The sequence below is a fragment of the Vipera ursinii genome (genome assembly GCF_947247035.1).
Source record: "Vipera ursinii genome assembly, chromosome: 1".
Lineage (NCBI taxonomy): Eukaryota > Metazoa > Chordata > Lepidosauria > Squamata > Viperidae > Vipera > Vipera ursinii.
Genome location: NC_139512.1, coordinates 111601493 through 111620306, shown reverse-complemented (window position 1 = coordinate 111620306; position 18814 = coordinate 111601493). Strand labels below are relative to the sequence as shown.

At 40.2% G+C, this 18814-nt stretch overlaps 1 protein-coding gene across 4 annotated transcripts in view; it reads right to left on the bottom strand.

The window, feature by feature from the left end:
* SIGIRR (single Ig and TIR domain containing) overlaps nucleotides 1-18557 on the bottom strand; it is a 41889-nt gene extending 23332 nt beyond the window's left edge. For 2 of the 4 annotated variants that reach the window (XM_083348998.1, XM_083349001.1), the window contains exons 1-3: nucleotides 18438-18557; nucleotides 8595-8803; nucleotides 5466-5655 (exon numbers count right to left, since the gene is read on the bottom strand). In XM_083348998.1, coding sequence (XP_083205124.1) covers nucleotides 5466-5655; nucleotides 8595-8601 — 197 coding nt within the window. In that variant the 5' untranslated portion in view covers nucleotides 8602-8803; nucleotides 18438-18557. Of the gene's footprint in view, nucleotides 1-5465; nucleotides 5656-8594; nucleotides 8906-18437 lie in introns of all 4 variants that reach the window. The other 2 variants (XM_083349000.1, XM_083348999.1) reach the window with 2 other exon arrangements.
* Between the last annotated feature and the right edge of the window lie 257 nt (nucleotides 18558-18814).

The following is an 18814-nucleotide window of genomic DNA, read 5'->3' as shown; positions in this document are numbered from 1 at the left end:
CATGCTCTGAAGCTTCAGTTCATTTAAGGTCTTTTCAAAGGAGCAGATTGGGAATTGTGGAAAGAAGATTAAATTTGCCGAGTCAAACGGAAGGCTGAATAAGTTGTTTTATGGGCAATAAGCTTAGTTCTCATGAATGCAATCAAACCAGATAATTTACATTGCACATACACTAGCAGAGAGTTGGGATCTTCCAAAATTATTTTACATACAAATGAATTGTAGGTTCTACCTATGGAGCGTGTTAACGCTTCACTTAAAATGTGCTTTTGTTTTGTTTAGGGGAAAAAAAGTGTGAGCTTTTAATCTAATTCTCTTTAAATCTCCTGTGTGCTTATTTCTTTTTTCACTTTCTCTTCTTTCATTTTTAAGGAGTCATAATTATTGTATTCAAAAAAAAAATTTTAGTATTATTTTTACCTCTGGATTTACTTTCAAGTTGGATTGAAGCTGCCTGCTTTGATTGTAAAAGTCACCAAAATTAGGTCAAAACTGTAAAATAAACCTAACTGCAAAAATGTAGTAGAACAAACAACTAATGATTGACAAAGTACTAACAAGTAAAGATATTGCAGAATTAAGCCCTTATTTATGCTAAACAAATTTGCTTTGCTTAGTTCTCACTGGGCAATAGGCTGAAAGGATAGGAATCGTCAATTAATATTATACCAGAGAAGGATCGCATAACCAATATAATACTGCTTACAGAAGTGTTCAGGGGGGGGGGGAAGCAAGCCTAAATTTCTACTAGACTAGATTATACAGCTGAATAATGTCTGTTTATAGGTCAGACTATTTGTGAACAATTATTGACAATAAATAACAAAATTAATGAGCTTAATACATCTTTCCAGCTTTATGCCCAAGGGCATTATGAGAGTCATTCCCACGTCACCTAAGGCAGTGAGAGTGAGCATGAAAGAAACAAAGGAGAGAGGAAAAAAATATACAAATCTGACTCCCACAAAGGGTAAAAGACAGAGGAAAAACAACATACGGTATACTCACTGAGAATCATATGGAACTAAACAAGAAGTCTCCTTTACAAGTTAAGGTTATTTTTTCCAACCCGGCAGAGTAATTCCACAGAACAAAAGGAACCACAGAAGGTGGAATTCTGAAAGATTTACTTTAAAAGCTTCTGTGGTGAAACTATAAGCACCTTATTGTTTAACAGAGATCCTCAACTTTTGGAGAAGATGAAGTGGAGTCTTTACTTAGGGTTTCCCACCATTCGGTTCTCTCACATGCTTTGGGGGCTTACAGCAACCAACACAACAGAGGACTAAAAAAAAAGAGACAAATACAACCACTAACAGAACCAGTCTGCTGGGCCACAATCTAAGGACTGAATAAAGCTCACTTGTTCTCTAATGCTTTCCTAAAGAGTCATTTTTATGAAACGAGGCTACTCACAAACGTTGGGGTGGTAGCCCTGTCCCTACTGTATTCTCTCTTTGAGTAAGAGTATCAGAAAGAGAATAACAAGCACACCAAAAAAAAACCCCAAATACACAGACATAAAAAAAATCTAAATATTTGGACCATTTGGTCTTCTGCTGCTCAGAAAGAGGCATGTTAGCATCATGATTTTTCATATGTTCTTCTCCGAGCTGTTGCCTTGCCATCATTTTAACCTCCTCTCTCATCTTTTGTTTCCTACAGCAGTTTGAAAATGGTAATAGCAATAAGACCTATATACTGCTTCAGAGTGCTTTACATCAAGGGTCCCCAATCTGTGGGGCACGGCCCACTACTGGGCCATGGCCTGCTGGTTACCGGGCCATGGAACAGGCTGGCCAGTGCGCACACGTGCGCACACTCACCCCCCCACACTCGTGCTCGTGCTGCTGCCACTATGCAAATAGGGCACCACGTGGCAAAAATGGGGCGGTGCTAGCGAGGGTCACGTGGGTGCTAGCACCGTCCCATTTGCATTACATGTTCGTATGTGCACATAAAAAGTTTCCTCCTCCCTTTCCCTCCAGTCCACCAACAGAGAAAGGTTGGAGACCTCTGCTTTACAGCCCTCTATGCGGTTTACAGAGTCAGCATGTTGCCCCCCAAAATTTGGGTCCTCATTTTACTGACCTTGGAAGGATGGAAGGCTGAGTCAACCTCGAGCCAGTGAGAACTAAAGGGCTGAACTGCTGGCAGCCGGCAGTTAAGAAGAAGTAGCCTGCAGTTCTGCATTCTAACCACTGCGCCACCACAGCAGGTGGTGGACTCCAGATCTTAGCAGAACCGTTGGTGATAGAGCAATTTAGAGCAGGGCGCTCCAAATTTGGCAACCTTTAAGACTTGTGGACTCAAGTCCCAGAATTCCCCAGCCAGCTTCTCCCAGAGCAAGTGGAAGAGGAGCAGAGAAAGGTTCTCCTACTTAGCCAAGCAAATAATGTTCTTCAATTGCTTTCTCTATTCTGCCTCTTCTACCAGCTCTTTCCCTTGTTGCCCTTTTTAAACTTACTAGGCATTGCAAAGAAGCCTCATTGCCTCCACTCTAATGATTACTGAGTACCTGAAGAGTAGAATAATACTCTTGAATCAAGGTTCATTCTTCATGATTATAAGGACACAACCATGCAGTTTCAGTAGAGAAGCAATTTGCCCTTTCCTTCTTCTGGAATGTCAACTAATGATCAGGCTGGTGGAGTTAGAAGGATATGATCAGAGATTTGGATAATAAGATAAGATAACCTTTATTGTCTTTTTTTTTTACTGTGGGCACATGGCACACATCAAAAATGAAATTTAGTTGCCCGCTCTCAAAGTGAAACACATACATGACACACACCTAAACATACTACATACAATATAGGTATAGATCCACACCCCCACTTATATATAGCAAATAAATATTAAATACTGTCCATCTCGAATATATAATGGAAGGAGGAAGCCTGAGAGATCACAAGGTTAATGCTGTATGGAATGAAACTATGGTTGAATCTGGATGTTCTGCTACGGATACCACGAAGCCTCCTCCCAGAAGGTAGCAAGGAAAACAGGTTGTGAAGAGGATGAGTAGTGTCCCAGATAATCTTATGGACCCTGTTCAAACAACACTTCTGTGCTATGTCCTGGATGGGAGGGAGGGAACTGCCAATGATCTTTTCGGCCATCCTCACCACTCTCTGCACCACCTTCCTGTCTGAAGCAGTGATGCTTCCAAACCAGACTGTGATGCTATATGACAGGATGCTCTCACTCATCCCCCTGTAGAAAGTGGTCAGGACAGGGGAAGGAAGATGTGCTTTTATCATGCGACGCAGAAAATGCACATGCTGCTGTGTCTGCTTCACCAGTTTCTCACTGTTGAGCGACCAAGCCAGCCTACTTGCTAGCCGCACACCCAGGAATTTGATGCTGGTAACCATCTCCACAGGTGAATCATTTATGCACAGAGAAGTGTGGCTGTCCCTGCCTTTTCTGAAATCGACAATGATCTCTTTGGTTTTTCCAGTATTTAAAACTATGCTGTTTTCCTTACATCAGTTCACCAACCTCTCAACCTCCTTGAGGTAAGCTTCCACCTTGTCATCATGAATAAGGCCCACTAGTGTTGTATCATCTGCGAACTTCACAATAAGGTTGGTGGCAAACCTAGCACAATAGTCATGGGTCAACAGGGTGAATAGCAGCAGACTTAGGACGCAGCCCTGAGGAGAACCTATGCTCAAGAAAATGGTATTAGAGGTATTTGTTCCAACTCGCACATATTGGGTAAGAAAATCACGAATCCAGTTGCACAAAGGATGGTATGGATATTTGTGGTGTGATAAAGTCAAGGTTAATGTGGATTTTAAAAATCATTCTATTAGACATGCCATATGGGAATAGATAGAAATTCAGGTTGTATTTGAAAACACCTTTGTGGCTCTCAGCACAAAAAGGGTTTTATAGATGAAAACTATCAGGCAAATAAAATAGCTAACTTATCATGAGATAGCAGAATTTGTCAAGGGGAATGGGATAGCTATAGCCATGACATCTCTTGGATTTCTTCCACCCATATACTAACGCCTACCTGCTCAACCTCTGGGCCCAGATAAGTTTGGTCAGTGGCAACGGAACCCACCAGCCCAGGTTCTGTTTTTATTTCTACTCAGAAAAGTCAACAGACAAATGCAAAAGTGCTAAGGAGGAGGAGGGTGAGGGCAGAGAGTGGCTTGCAGAATCACCAAACAAGTTTTTTAGAAGTTGCATTGGGGGTGATACACATGAAACATATCAGTTTGTTATTCAGAAACATAAATGATTTTTTCAATACGAATTTGAATTGATTACAGACTTCACAAGAATCTACCGCTCAAGATTCCCTGGATGGTAGTAGGCACTATCTGATGGTAATATATAATACAGTTCATGTCATCCTCTCATATTAAATCATGAAAATTCTCTCTATATGTGTCACTCAGCAGCTCAGCATTACTACACACCATAACTCTGTGACGGAGTGTTCCTGTCTATTCTAAAGCTGAAAATCTAAGACAACTATTCATTTCTCTCTCCAATTAAGCATACAATAATTTATTTTTTAAAAACATAAACCATTTTCTTTCTGGTTCTTTACACATACGCCTTTTCTAAAATTCAATATAAGTATTCTTTCCAAGAAATACAACAAATGCACCTTCCACTCCATAACATCAGTTTCACTGCAACTTTGCTTCTCATTCCAGAAAATCAGAATAGGCAGGTATGTAGGTATGTATCTATCTATCTATTAATTCATTCCATTCCTATAGCTATCCCTCTCTGTCAATAACACTGGGTGGTTTAAAACTTTTTAAAAAATTATAATCAAAAATACTAAAAACAATCAAACAATAGAAACAATAGAAACATCTAAAAGAAATATGCATAGCAGCTAAGATCCTTGGCCAGTGAGCAATACAGCCAGGAAACAGGGCCCTTGACATATTCAGCGCCCCAGGCTCAGGACCACAGCTAGGGGTTTAGAGCCTTACGAAAGGCTAACAGGATTGGGGTCACTGTCATCTCCAAAGGGAGGATGTTCCATAGAGCAGGGGGGGGGGGGAGAAACCCAACTTCTAGTCCCTGCCAGCCAGCACTCTTTGGCTGATAGCATCTGCAGTATGCCCATTTTGCTACATATAGGTAAAGACTCTTGGAAAAAGGTGATCTCGCTGGTACCCCAGTCCCAAGACACATAGGACTTTAAAAGTAACCATTACTGCCTTAAATTGCACCCAGAAATACACTGGTAACCAATGCTGCTCACGCAGAGGTGGTATTATGTATGCCATGTATTTGGCACCATTTACTAACGCATTCTGCACCAGCTGAAGTTTCTGAATGATTTTCAGGGGTAGCCCTTGATAGAAAACTGACGATTGTCTTCAAAAGGTCTTCAGGGTTGGAGAGACTTCCCACCCTCCACACTGCCCACTGCCACCACCATACAACCAAATAAAGATAATTTTATATAAAAGTTTTCTTACCACTGAGTATAAGAAGCATGAGTTTTATTGTCTAACAACTGATTATCTTTCATCCAGCGCAGGTCAAGATCACAGTCGTTACTGAAAGGTAGCTGCACGGTGCAGTTCAGTGTTATTTGACTTTCCAAAGCTTGCTCCATAGTCACATTGCTAGAGGGATAAAGGAAGTGGGGAAGCATACTGCAAAGATCTGTCAGAAGAACAAATATATATATACATATATATATTAAAAAGGGACTGAATTTCCAATTGCATTTCACAAATCCTCTACAGATTTTTTAGAGTTGGTTAACAGGTAAAGTTAAGTATAGTTTGGTTGAGATCTGCATCCCTACCTCCCTTTGTCACACTGGTTTCCCTATATGTCAGAGTGTCCAGATTCTCAAGAAAACAAGCTAGTTCTTAAACTAAAAAAAAGGACACGGTGGAGGAGAAGGGGAGAGAAAGTGTCTACACACAGTTCTAAGAAACAATAATAATTTTAAGTCTCACATTGACTATCCACTAAATTAGCATTAGTGCCTGTTCAGAGTCCAATAAAGGTCACTCTCTAACTTGTTTATCCGTAACATATGGATGGAATTTTTGCACCTTTTTTTACTAGCTAGATAAAATCTAGCTGATCTTAGCTCATCTCGGAAAAAAGAGTTGGAGCTGGGAAATGCTTTGACGGGATGCTGTCCAGAATACCTAAGGCTGAGAAGTCTTTGCCTGTCTGTGTGTCCATCCACCCATCCATCCGAGATGGGCAAACAACTTCCGTGGTCAAGAAATCTACAGTACAAGAACCGATCCATGAAAGTCAGACAGGTGGGACTTTTTTTGTGTATGTTTCTTTGATTCAGGATTGATTCCGGTGACTGCTGGACTAGTCTAGCAGTTTGCTTGGCAAGAACTTGGAAGTGGTTGTTTTTCCTAGGACTGAGTGTGTATGACTGACTCAAGGTTACCCAGTTGGTTTTCTGCCTAAGGCAGAACTAGAATTCACACACACCCAGTTTCTAGCCTGGTGCTATAATCACTGAAGCAAACCGATTCCCAAAAAGGAATTATTTTTACATAATTTCAGAATCCTTGAGTGGGGGGAAAAATGTCTGCTAGTTAAAATTACTGAGATTCATCACCTAAAGGTATGTAAAGGGAAGCTGGGGAGGCAGGATAATGATGTAGAGCTAGTTATATTAATGACATACCAAATGTATCCTATCTTCTATTCTGTAATCCATCATTTCTTTCTTTTGTAGCCCTTCTCAAAGCTAGAAATCAAACTTCATTTATTTCTTTTCTTCTTCTTCACACAAATGAAATCATTTTGTAGAAATGGACATTTGCGTATTTGCCAAGAAATTAAGTCCATTCATGTTATTCTGTAGCTTAGACAGTACACAGGGCAAAAATCTATGAAGGTGCAGAGACTTAAATTGTGGCCTATTCTTTCAGCGATATCTACCCGTATGCAATCCTTGTTTGCCTTTTAAAGGAAATAACATACAACATTTTAATTATAGAAAAATGGTACTTTTGATGTGAGTACCCAGTTCCTAGTCAAGTCAAAGCAACTTTTGAGATTTTTGTTTGGTTATTTTATTTTTAAGAAAAGTAACGGGCTTCCCAGTGGCATTCTCACAGGTAGTTCTTCACTGACAACCAGTCTTTGAACTTAATAATGAATCCCGGAAAAGGGACTTATGACCTGGATTTCAAATTCCGAAGGCTGCCCATCCCCATGGTCACGTGACTGTATTTTGGGTGCTTGGCAACTAACCTACACTTACTGCCATTTGAAGCATTCTGTGGTCATGTGACAATTTACATTTTTTTTCTGTAAACCGAGGTTTACTTCCGAAACACACCCATAACAAACAATGGGTTTGCATTGCTAATGCAGTCACATAACATCTGTGTTTGCTTTAAGACTGCCATGTTTGCTGAATGACTATTGCAAAAAGATTGTAAAATTGTGTGCAGTTACGTGATGGCCCACTTAACAACCATCATGGATCAATTACGGACATAAGTCAAGGACTACCTGTATTCGAAAAATCATCATATAAAACAGTAAGGATAAAAAGTCCCAAAGGTGCTTTTTTTAATGGGGAAACTGAACTTTCTTGTTTTTCTTTGAAGACATTTCCCCACCATCCAGTCAGAGCTGAAGAAGCTTCTTGGATGAGAAGTGAAACATCTTCAAAGAAAAGCAAGAAAGTCCAGTAGCCTCCTGAAAAAGCAGCTTTGGGACAACCATGGCCTGGATGACTGAGAATCTCCACAGACATAAAGGATAGAAAGGAACATTTGTCTTTTCCAACTATTCTTTTAACCTACAGTAAATAAAAGACTTTTCCCACTTCACCCATCACTCTGCATCCATTTCTAATTCCATCACTCATTATTACAGTGCAATTTAAAAACTTTTTTCTCTTTTTAGCAGCACCCCCATAGCAATGGATTATTCTTCAGTCGTTTTTTAACTGCAAAATTAGTTTGCAATCTGTTTTTACAACTATTTATGTTACCCCAGGTACACTATAAAAGCAATGAAGAGCTTAAAGAAGCTCTACACACTTGTGCCATTTCACAAACAGATGTCAATTTCTGTACATTTTCTACTTCAACACATAAAACAAGCTACAAATCAATATTGTGGCCAACAGAATGCTGTTGCCAAAAGCAGGCGCGTTGCACCTTCCTTTCCTCATTGAGTAGGTCTCCCTAAGGAAACTTAAGGAATTCAGTAACATAGTGAAATTTGCTCACTGCTGCAAAAAGAGCCAAAGAAGTGGGATCAGGTAGGAAAACTCATTATACAATGATAGGATCTCAGATATTTTGCTTTACTAAATCAGTCATAGGCCAGCACAGACACATCAAAAAAGCTGAAAGTGCAATTCAGATGATAATAGTGATAGGCCCAGTGCCCTTACTCTGGAGGAGGGAGGGAGGGAGGAGAAAAGCTCGGCCAAGCCTGTTTTTGGGTAAGGTACAGATCAGCTATGAAACCTTCTAAGAGCTAAAATTAGACGGAAAACCGATCTCTTTCAAAACACCAGTAGAACTTCTTCTCCTAGGATTAGGGAACACGGCTGCCCTCAAAGCAAAATGGTCACTTGTCTCATTTCTTGTACTCACCCGCCATGGTCCAGCTGAATAATAAAGGAGATATTTCTTTGATTGTTCAAGGAGAGGATACAGGTGCAGTTGCTACATCATTTGCCCTGGGGTACTCAAAAGGTGAGGTATGACCTTTTGTATTCCGCAGTGTGCTGTGCAGGTGGCTGAAGGAGGAGGTAGCAATCTTAGCTCCACTGGACGCTGAAGTCAGAGGCAGACCGAAGCAGCTGATTAATCCAAAGGGCAGAACAAATGATTAACAGACTCTTGTTGGATCCAAATGCTCTGATCATACAAGTGATCTGGGTCCATGCAGAATAAATTGGAAGCTAATGAAACCATCCAAGAAATTACTTAGTAATAAAGCATTATTTGTTAAAGAGCAACTGCTATATTCCTATGCTGTAGAATCCAGTCATATACCTTTACAGCAAGTAAAGCACAACCAACTCCCTAAAACAGGGGTGGGCAACTATGACCCCTTTAAAACCTGTGGACCAACTCCCAGAATTCAACCCCATGCATGGCTGGCTCGGGAATTCCGGGAGCTGAAATCCACAAGTCCTACAGGGGCCATAGTTGTCCATCCCTACCGTAAATATCCCAATCATTTGCTTTTTCTAGGAGTTTCTTAGCCACAAAACTAGAACAGAAGAGTCATTGTGAGCAGAATATACACTAACTTTAATTACATATATACAGTAGATATCAAGTTGTGCCACAGTTTGTCTGTCAGTCTTTAAGTCAATATTAAGTAGCAATATTCTCTTAACACCGATGTTTCTGCACGTGAATATATGGCCAGCTCATGAAGAAGAGATTGGACAACCTTTTGTCTGGAATGGTATAAGACGTCCTGCTCAAGCAGTGGGTTGGACTACTAACTAGAAGATCTCCAAGGTCCCTTTCCAACCCTGTTATTCTATGTTCCAATTTTCAGAACATAGACTACACAAAGGCTACTTTGATTATTATTTTTTCTACTGTTCCCTTTACAACATTTCCCCAAGATACACACAGAGATTCTGAGAAAAATAAAGGAAAACAAGCATTCTCCAGAAGGAAGCAAAAATATGTTTGAAGATAGGAAATTAAAAAAACAACAATCCTGTACTGGCAGCATTCTCTGATTATTTTTAGATCTGGACTTTTCTTCTTTTCTCCTCCTCCTCCTCCTCCACCTCCCTCCCTTACTACTAAGAGCGTCAAAGGAGGAGCTCAAATTACAAATCCTTGCAAATGTAAGAGGGACCTGAGGCTACTATAAATTGTCTACTTAAAACAGGATGTTAAATTTTGCCAAACTCAGTGGGACATATGCCAAATAAAGAAACACACTTTCCACTTGTTTGCTCTCTCATAAACAGAACTAGTCTATAAAGATCATCTACCTTCGGACCTCAACTCCCAGAATTCCTGAGACAGCATGGTTAGTTCAGGAATTCTGGGAATTGAAATCTACAGGTCTTAAAGGGCCAACAGTTGGCCACCCCAATCTACAGAGTTGTCCTGCCATTTAGTTTCATGTCATGCTTTTTCTCTTCTATTCAAAATCTACAAATGAAAAAAAAAGGCAAGAATTTTATCATTCTAAGGAAGCTTATTTCATTGCAATGGCTGTGTTGAGCCCCTACTGCCATGTTAATATGCTGCATTTATATGTTGGTTAAAGTCTTCTCCCCCTGACTGGGGACAGGCTGCCTGCAGAAGTTCTGTTCTTTTAGCTTATACAAGTGAAACTTTATAGCACATTTGCGCATTCCCATAAGAAAGCTTGTAAACTCAGATTTGACATAGGGATGTTTATATTTTTGATAGAATATTTCTTGAACAGTTTAATTCTTTCCAGATCTCTTTTTCAGCACTTAACTTTACAAAGTGAATATCTACTAAGAAAATCTCATAAATGGAGATTAAGAGCTAGAATTACCTGGTTTGAAAGAAAAATCACTATTCATAGATTATATACATTTCCTTTTTTTTCACTTCTGGTTTACATATCAACTGAGAAACCTCCAAAGCATGTTTGGCTAGATCTTTAGAGTAGCTGATCTGAGATTAGCATTATAGACCTTATTTTATCAGCCCAATTATTGCTATTGACATAAACTCTTTAGCCCAGGGCCAGGCACTCTTTGGGTGATGAATTCAGTCTGGTCCTAGAAGACAATCTAGAAAAGTCCTCATGGGATACAAACCCATATGTTTGTATGAGAGTGTGAGGCTATTACTGAGAAGCTCCTATTTTTAGGATTTACTAGTGTCATTTTGATCAACGGCTAGCAGAAGAATAGAATAGAATAGAATAGAATAGAATAGAATAGAATAGAATAGAATAGAATAGAATAGAATAGAATAGAATAGAATAGAATAGAATAGAATAGAATAGAATAGAATAGAATAGAGCTAGAAGGGACTTTAGAAGTCTTCTAGTCCAGCCCCCCACTCAAGCAGGAGAACCTATAGTATAGGAGACCTGCCGACGGACGGTGGCGGCTTGGGAGAGGTGCACGCGCACTCGCCAAACCGCCGCCATCCCGTTTGCACAGCTGCCGCGTTCGTTCATGTTTAACGAACGCGGCAGGTCTCCGGACAGCGGCGGCTTGGGAGAGGTGTGCACGCACTCTCCAAACCGCCGCCATCCTGTTTGCACAGCTGCCGCGTTCGTCCATGTTTGACGAACGCGGCAGGTCTCCGAATGGGACGGCGCGCACCTCTCCAAAGGGGAGACCCATCGCCGCGCAGGTGCCTCCCATTTTGCGCATGCACAAAATGTTTTTTGCACATGCGCGTGAGTGGATGCACGCACGCGCACTTTTTGCGGCTCCCACTTTTTTGTTTGTGTGATGGAACCGGTTCTGAGTGGCTCTTTTCCTTTTTCCGGTTGCCGACCCCTGACCTATACCATCTCAGACAAGTGACTGTCTCTAGCCTCTTTTTAAAAACCTCCAGTGATGGCGTGCCCACGATTTCTGAAGGCAAACTGTTCCACTGGTTAATTGTCCTCACTGTTAAGAACTTTCTTTTTAAGTCCAGGTTGCTTCTCTCTTTGATCAGTTTCCAACCATTGTTTCTTGTCCTGCCCTCTGGTGCTTTGGAGAATAATTTTACTCCTTCTTTGTGGCAACTTCTCAAATACTGGAATACTGCTATCATGTCACCCCTGTTTTTTCTATTCTTTAGACTAACCAAACCCAAGTCCTGCAGATGTTCTTCATATGTTTTAGTCTCCAGGCCTTTGATCATCTTAGTTGCTCTTCTCTGAACTTTTTCCAAGGTCTCAACATCTTTTTTGTAGTATGGTGACCAAAACCGATTGCAGTATTCCAGGTGAGGTGTCACTAGGGTTTTATCAAGCGGTACTAATACTTCCCGTGATCTTGATTCAATGCCTCTGTTTATACAACCCAGGATTGTATTAGCTTTTTTGGCTGCTGCTGCATACTGCTGGCTCATAGTCAAGTGATTGTCCAAGGTCCCTCTCACAGTTACTGTTTTTGATGTAGGTCTCACCTAATCTGTACTTATATCTTTGATTTTTCCTGCCTAAGTGTAAAACTTTGATTTTCTCCACAATGAAACTCATTTTGTTGGATAGGGCCCATTGTTCAAGTTTGTCAAGATCTTTCTGAATCCCGAGCTTGTCTTCTGGACTACCTTTTAAGAGAGGGCCTCCACAACAAATCTTTATACCTAGCTAGATTTGTTCATATGGACACAGATAGTCCTTCAGATAACCTGGTGCTAAATACATTTTTATGGTTAGAGTTCGATTTCAAACTGGGGGCCAGAAGATGGACAGCTAATATAAAACCTCTTAAAACGTGCCCGGTCGATACTTTAGTAGTTACATTTTAAACCAGCTACCCTTTCTAAACCTTCTTTAATGAGCACTTTGCACTGTCATGCAAGTTGTGCCAATTTCTGAAACATTCCTCCAAGTAACTGAACTTAAGGTCAGAGCCCAAAGCAATTAATGACAAAGGTAGCTTAAGTAGAAAGGCGGGGGTGGAGGGGGGAGAGAGAGAGAGAAAGAGAAATGTGTAATGAGAAAGAACACTCTGTTAACCTTCAGTTCACTAGATGGCTCAAAGAATAGAGAAATGAATGGAGAACAATGTGACTACAGCCTCCACACAAAAGCAAATGAAAACAAGATTTACTTTATCTCCCAGGCCCAGCCCTACAGTTAGGTAGGGAGAACTGGCTGCCTTTAAGTGACAGAAGATGGGAGCAGAAGGTGATATCCTGTCTTGACCCTCTCAACACTTCCCCCTTTTGATTCCTTTCTATTCTTATTCGCCTAAGTTAATGTTTTTGTGTCAACAATCACAGCTTTCTTTTGTCACTTAGTATCTTTACCAATATGTCACAAGGCCCAAACATCCACCATGTAACAACATAGCTTTTTCCATCAATGAATGAGACTGCATTTGTTGGCTGTCCTGGCAAGCAGGATTCTAGCAGTTCTAAAGCACATAAAAATGCAAGTAGAAAAATAGGGACCACTACGGTGGGAAGGTAACAGCGTTCCGTGCGCCTTTGGTGTCCAGTCATGCCGGCCACATGACCACAGAGACGTCCTCGGACAAGCGCTGGCTCTTTGGCTTTGAAACGGAGATGAGCACCGGCCCCTAGAGTCGGAAACGACTAGCACGCATGTGCGGGGGAACCTTTAAATTTACCTTACAAGCAGGATTTATCTATGACTAAGAAGCCCTGCACATCAGCAAATGTACAGGTAGTCCTCTACTTGCAACAGTTCACTTAGTGACCATTCAAAAATTACACCAGCACTGGAAAAAGTGACTTATGGCTGTTTTTCACAATTACAAATATTGTAGCATCCCCATTGTGGGAAGTCAGCCCCCCAGAGAAGGAAATATTAAAAGGGCAGGAAAATATATTTCCTAAAAGGATCTTAAAGAGGTAGAAAAGCATGCCCAGTTTTTCTTAATAGCCCCAAGTCTCCCTCCCTCAAGCAGAAACCAGCTCTGCAGAAATGCAGATGTAAATCCAGGAAGGTTGGAAGCCCCCTGCTAGAAGATTAAGAAGACAAAGACACCTAAAATCTACATGTTGTTGTTGTTGTTAGTTGTGAAGTCATGTCCAACCCATCGCAACCCCATGGACAACGTTCCTCCAGGCCTTCCTGTCTTCTACCATCTTCTGGAGTCCATTTAAGCTCACGCCAAAATCTACATACCCCACCCAAACTTGAAGACAGGACATAATAGGATTAACCCACAGATGCCAAAGGGCACACCCAGACTCAGGTCAGAATACATGACACAGGAAATACAAAGCCTCAAACAGGAACAGGAAACAACTCCAAACAAAAGCTCCACTCCTTACATGTGCTCACTCTCTTTCTTTCTAGAGCCGTCTTTCTGTCTGGCTCTCCTCTTCAATAAACTAAAACCAGTCGCCATGTTGTTTATTCCTGACTTGGACTGAAGACTCTTCCTTCAACACCAAGGTCATATGATCAAAATTCAGATGCTTGGCAACTAACTCATATTTGTAGAAGGAAAAGCCTTCATCAGGGTCCAGTCCAAGCTGGGAATAAACAACATGGTGACTGCTTTAGAAAGAAGGTTGTAGTTTATTGAAGAGGAGAGCCAGACAGTAAGATGGCTCTGGAAGAAAAGGAAGACAGTAAGATGGCTCTGGAAGCACATGTAGTAGGGAGTGGGTTTTTATACCTTCTTGGACTTTTGTTTGGAGTTGTTTCTGTGTCATGAACTTTGACCTGAGTCTGAGTGTGCCTTTCTGGTATTCTGATGGTGGTGGGTTAATCCTATTATGTCCTGTCTTAGAGTTTGGGTGGGGTATGTAGATTTTAAGGGTCTTTATCTTCCTGATCTCTTCAGCTTCTAGCTGGAGGGCTCCAGCCTTCCTGAATGGATTATTACATCTGCATTTCTAAAAGCTGTTTTCTGCTGAGTTGTCTGGCTGGGGGTGTTTGGAGAAGTTTCTGCCTTTTTAATATTCCCAAAAATATTTCTTTTCTCTGGATTGTTCCTACATATTTGCAAAAGGGGGTCACATGACCCCCTTTTGCAAACTTCTGACAAACAAAGTCAATGGGGAAGCCAGATTCACTCAACCAGGTTACTAACTTAACATCTGCAGTGGTTCACTTAACAAATATGGCAAGAAAGGTCATAAAATGGGGCAAAACTCACTTAATGAATGTCTCAAATAGCAACAGGAATTTTGGGCTCAGTTGTAGTGGAAAGCCAAGGAGTTCCTGTGCTGCAAACATAAGTTTATAGATGGAATATTCTGTGAAGAGAATTTACAGCCTGCATTCTCACACCATAGAAAATAAGCCAGGAAAGGAAAATCAATTGTTTCTTTTTTTTAAAAAAAATGGTACAATAAATTTAGATGAATGACTACCGTACAAAATATCTTCTTGTCAAAAAGTAACAATGTATTTCAAGTACAGAATTCTGATTTTATGTTGATACTGAACCACAGCACAAGTGGGTCTTCCAGAATTTTCTTTTGTGATCTCACGTGTAGGCAGTGCTTTTTTTTGTAAAAGAAAAAGGTGCCGGAACTCACACATATCATACAACCCGCCTTGCCTACCCTACAAGGTTCCATCCAAAAAAGGTGCCGGAACTCCGTTCTGAGCGTTCAATGAGAAAAAAAGCCCTGCGTGTAGGGATGATTCACACAAATTGACACTTCATGGTTCAGCACTGCAAGACTAAGTGCAGCTAGCTGCCTTGTGCAGGTCAATTCCATTCCACATTTCTCTGTTTAAGGCAAGCCAGAATTTATCCCTTCCTTAATAGTCACATCTATTCACTGTATATCAGAATTGGGGCACAATTTAATCTCATAATAATACTGGTTCACATCAATGTGCAAGCTATGTGTGTGTGTGTTTTTTTTTCAAGGAGGAAAAATGAGAGAATTTCTCTGCATCATCCTTCCTCAGTGTAGGCATTTTCTAGATAAACAGACTTCCAAAGTCTATAGTCAACATGTCTGAAAGACACCTAAATTGAGAACGGTTGCTCTGAAAATGGAGACTAGAAAACAATTGCTGATGAACGTATTAGAAGCAGCTTCCTGAGTCAGTATTTTTATATTAAATATAATTCATGTGTACTGCATAATCTAGCAATTCTGTGATGCATTATGCAAGTTTGCTTGATAAGCAGGGTTTTTTTTAGATGACTGCCCAATAAAATAATTCATTGTAAAAAGTACTTGATTCTAATAATGCAGTAAGGTGTTAGACCTTGTATGTGTATATGTATATGTATATATATATATATATATATATATATATATATATATATATATATATATATATATTTTGACCTTATTGACAGTCATCTACGTTATTTTCATTTTGCAAAGTGCATAAATACCTTTTTCCTTAAGAATAAGCAAAAATGATTTTTTTTCTTATAAAATAATAACATTTTAAATACATCTATTTTGGCCTCTGTCTAGCTAGGTTAGTGAAGATGCTGATGCTAGGAATCTTGCTTCTAGTATCATCATAATCAGTTTTCAGGTCCTTAATTATTTCACAAATAACTCAAGATAGTGAAGATATCCAAATGTCATTGTTCCAGTAGATGAGACCAATTAGAAAAACTTCAAGGCAAGGAAATCTTCCTCAAAGAACATTTTTATTTGACTACAAAATAACAGCACATATGAAGGTGAACCCAAGACTAAATTCCCCTCCCCTGGTTACAAAGTTGCAAGTTGCAATTCCCACTCCAATTAGATGTCATAAATCGCATTCACCAATTGTTTCTCCAGCGCCAGAATGTTATCAGTAATGACCTTGGTTCCCATACATGAGAATTGTTATGGCTAACTTAAAACTACACTTCCCCCCTCCTTCCTTTCTAAATATGTGGCAACTGAAAACAAAGTGAAAATGGCTTCAGTTCAGTTCGTTGCAGTGTTGACACCAACATACTTTCCTCTTTTCCCCACAACCACAACCGAGGTTGTGAATTGGGCTGAGAGTGTGTGACTGGTCCAAAGTCACTCAGACAGCTTTCTTGGCTAAGGTGGGACTTGAACTCGTGGTGTCTTTGCTTTCTAGCCTGGTGCCTAGACCAAACTGGCTCTTTTAGTGGCAGACTAGATTTTAGTCCCAACACGGCCAATTTATATATTTTCAAATCCACTTGTTAAAAAATATTAATGATTAAGTGAAATTGTGCAAAGCCTGCTTTACGATGTGTCTGGATTAAAGATATAAAACTCTAAGTCATATTACAGCAGGGTCAAATGTATATAGCTGCCCACCTCAACAACACTGCATTGATACCTCCTCCTGAACTCATGGCAAAAGTACCTGAAATCTGGCACGTGAATGTGATCAAGACATATACAATACTCTATACTACAGTGGAACTACCACTAAAGTCATATGGCCACCTCTGATTAATTGTAAATATACGTACAGGTAGTCCTCGACTTACGATCACAATTGGGCCCAACATTTCTGTTACTAAGCGAGATAACTGAGTTTTGCCTTATTTTACAACCTTTCTTGCCACAATTGTTAAGTGAATCACTGCAGGTGTTAAGTTAGTAACACAGTTGTTAAATGAATCGGGCTTCCCCATTAACTTTGTTCATCATAAAATCGCAAAAGGGGATCACATGAACCTGAGACACTGCAACCATCATAAAGATGAGTCAGTTGCCAAGTGTCTGAATTCTGATTACGTGACCATGGGGATGTTAGAGTGGTCATGTGAAAAACAGTCATAAGTCACTTTTTTCATTGCCGCGGTAACTTAGACTGGACACTAAACAAACCGTTGCAAGTCATACACTACCTGCATTCTTCCCTTTCCAAACTTATAACAATCTTTCTAGAAAGCTAGCTAGCAGCAATACATGAAACAGAAAACAAAAAAATAAGCTAATTGCATAACCAATAAAATCATGGTGTGTTAGGAAACAAACGCTGGATCTATTCAGTCAGTCAGCTATGTCTGTAATGAGCACTGTACTAAGAGGAAAACACACTCTCCTGCCTACCCTGAGCAGATAGCTTCTAGGCATTCTCCACAAAGGCCTTCTTCACACTGTGCTTGACTACAGTAATTGGCTTGTGGAAGTCAAATAGGGTTTGGCTTTCTGAAGCTCTCTGCACCCAACAAAAGAAACTTCAAGCCAAAGTAGAGAGAAGTCAGCCACAGTTATCTGACAGTGGAGAGAATTTCAGAACACACACGCACACACACACACGCAAATGAATAACAATGTTCTTTATAAATTACCGTAGGCAGCTCATAATAAAAAAAATCACTTTGACGAAACCTTCTCGTAGGAAAGGAACAGTACCAGGAAAAAAGTCCCCTATTAGGAAGCCATGACACTAATATTCCAAGCTGTGGGAAGCAATGATTGAAATCAGTCTGTCAAAACAAAGTTCAAAATAGGGCCTTAAGCATACTAACAATATTTTTTACATGCAGAGCATAAGTTCCAAAAAGAGATATCTACCCTGCCTTCATAAAGGAGAGAGAGCTGGGTCAAATAATAAGAACTGCAAGGAAAGGTATCTTGTCTAGAGCAAATAACAAGGAAGGGGATGGAAATTAGCCTAATGGCATGTCTTCATCTTTAAAATTCAAATATAAGGATTCCCCACTCACCCCTCCACTACCACTAATAGCACCAGCAGCTGCAACAGCTTCCTTATCTTATGAAATTACTGTTCTTTCCTATCTGCCCCCTCTAGCAAGACAGAAAGTCAAGAGGACAAATGTAACAGACCAAACAGAGAAATTTCACAATCATTTTAACTTGTTCATGAAAAACACCTTGCAAATTGGAGAAGAGGGTGAGAAGCGTTACCTTTCTAGGGCTTCCCCTCCACTTCTAGAGGCAGATAGATATCTTCAAAAGACTGAATTCTTGTGTGCCCTTGCTGTACACTCCTTTATTGCCACAATTTTAATCATATGACTGTCCAACAGACCTGCTTTGCCAGTTAAGTCTTCTCCCCTTTTTAATGACCTCATGCCCTTCTATAATGACTTGTTCTTTTTCTCTGTCCCCAATCAAAATCCTCCTAGCCTGCACTTCAGAGTCAGGACCTCCTCCTTGTTATCACTGCTCCTCCCATTTTTCCACCTGCATAGATCGGAAAATGGAACTTAAATATTTCAAAAAACAATAAAAGCTACTCAACCTGTTGGTAGCAATCAAGCATTCAAGTGGTAGAAGCTTAC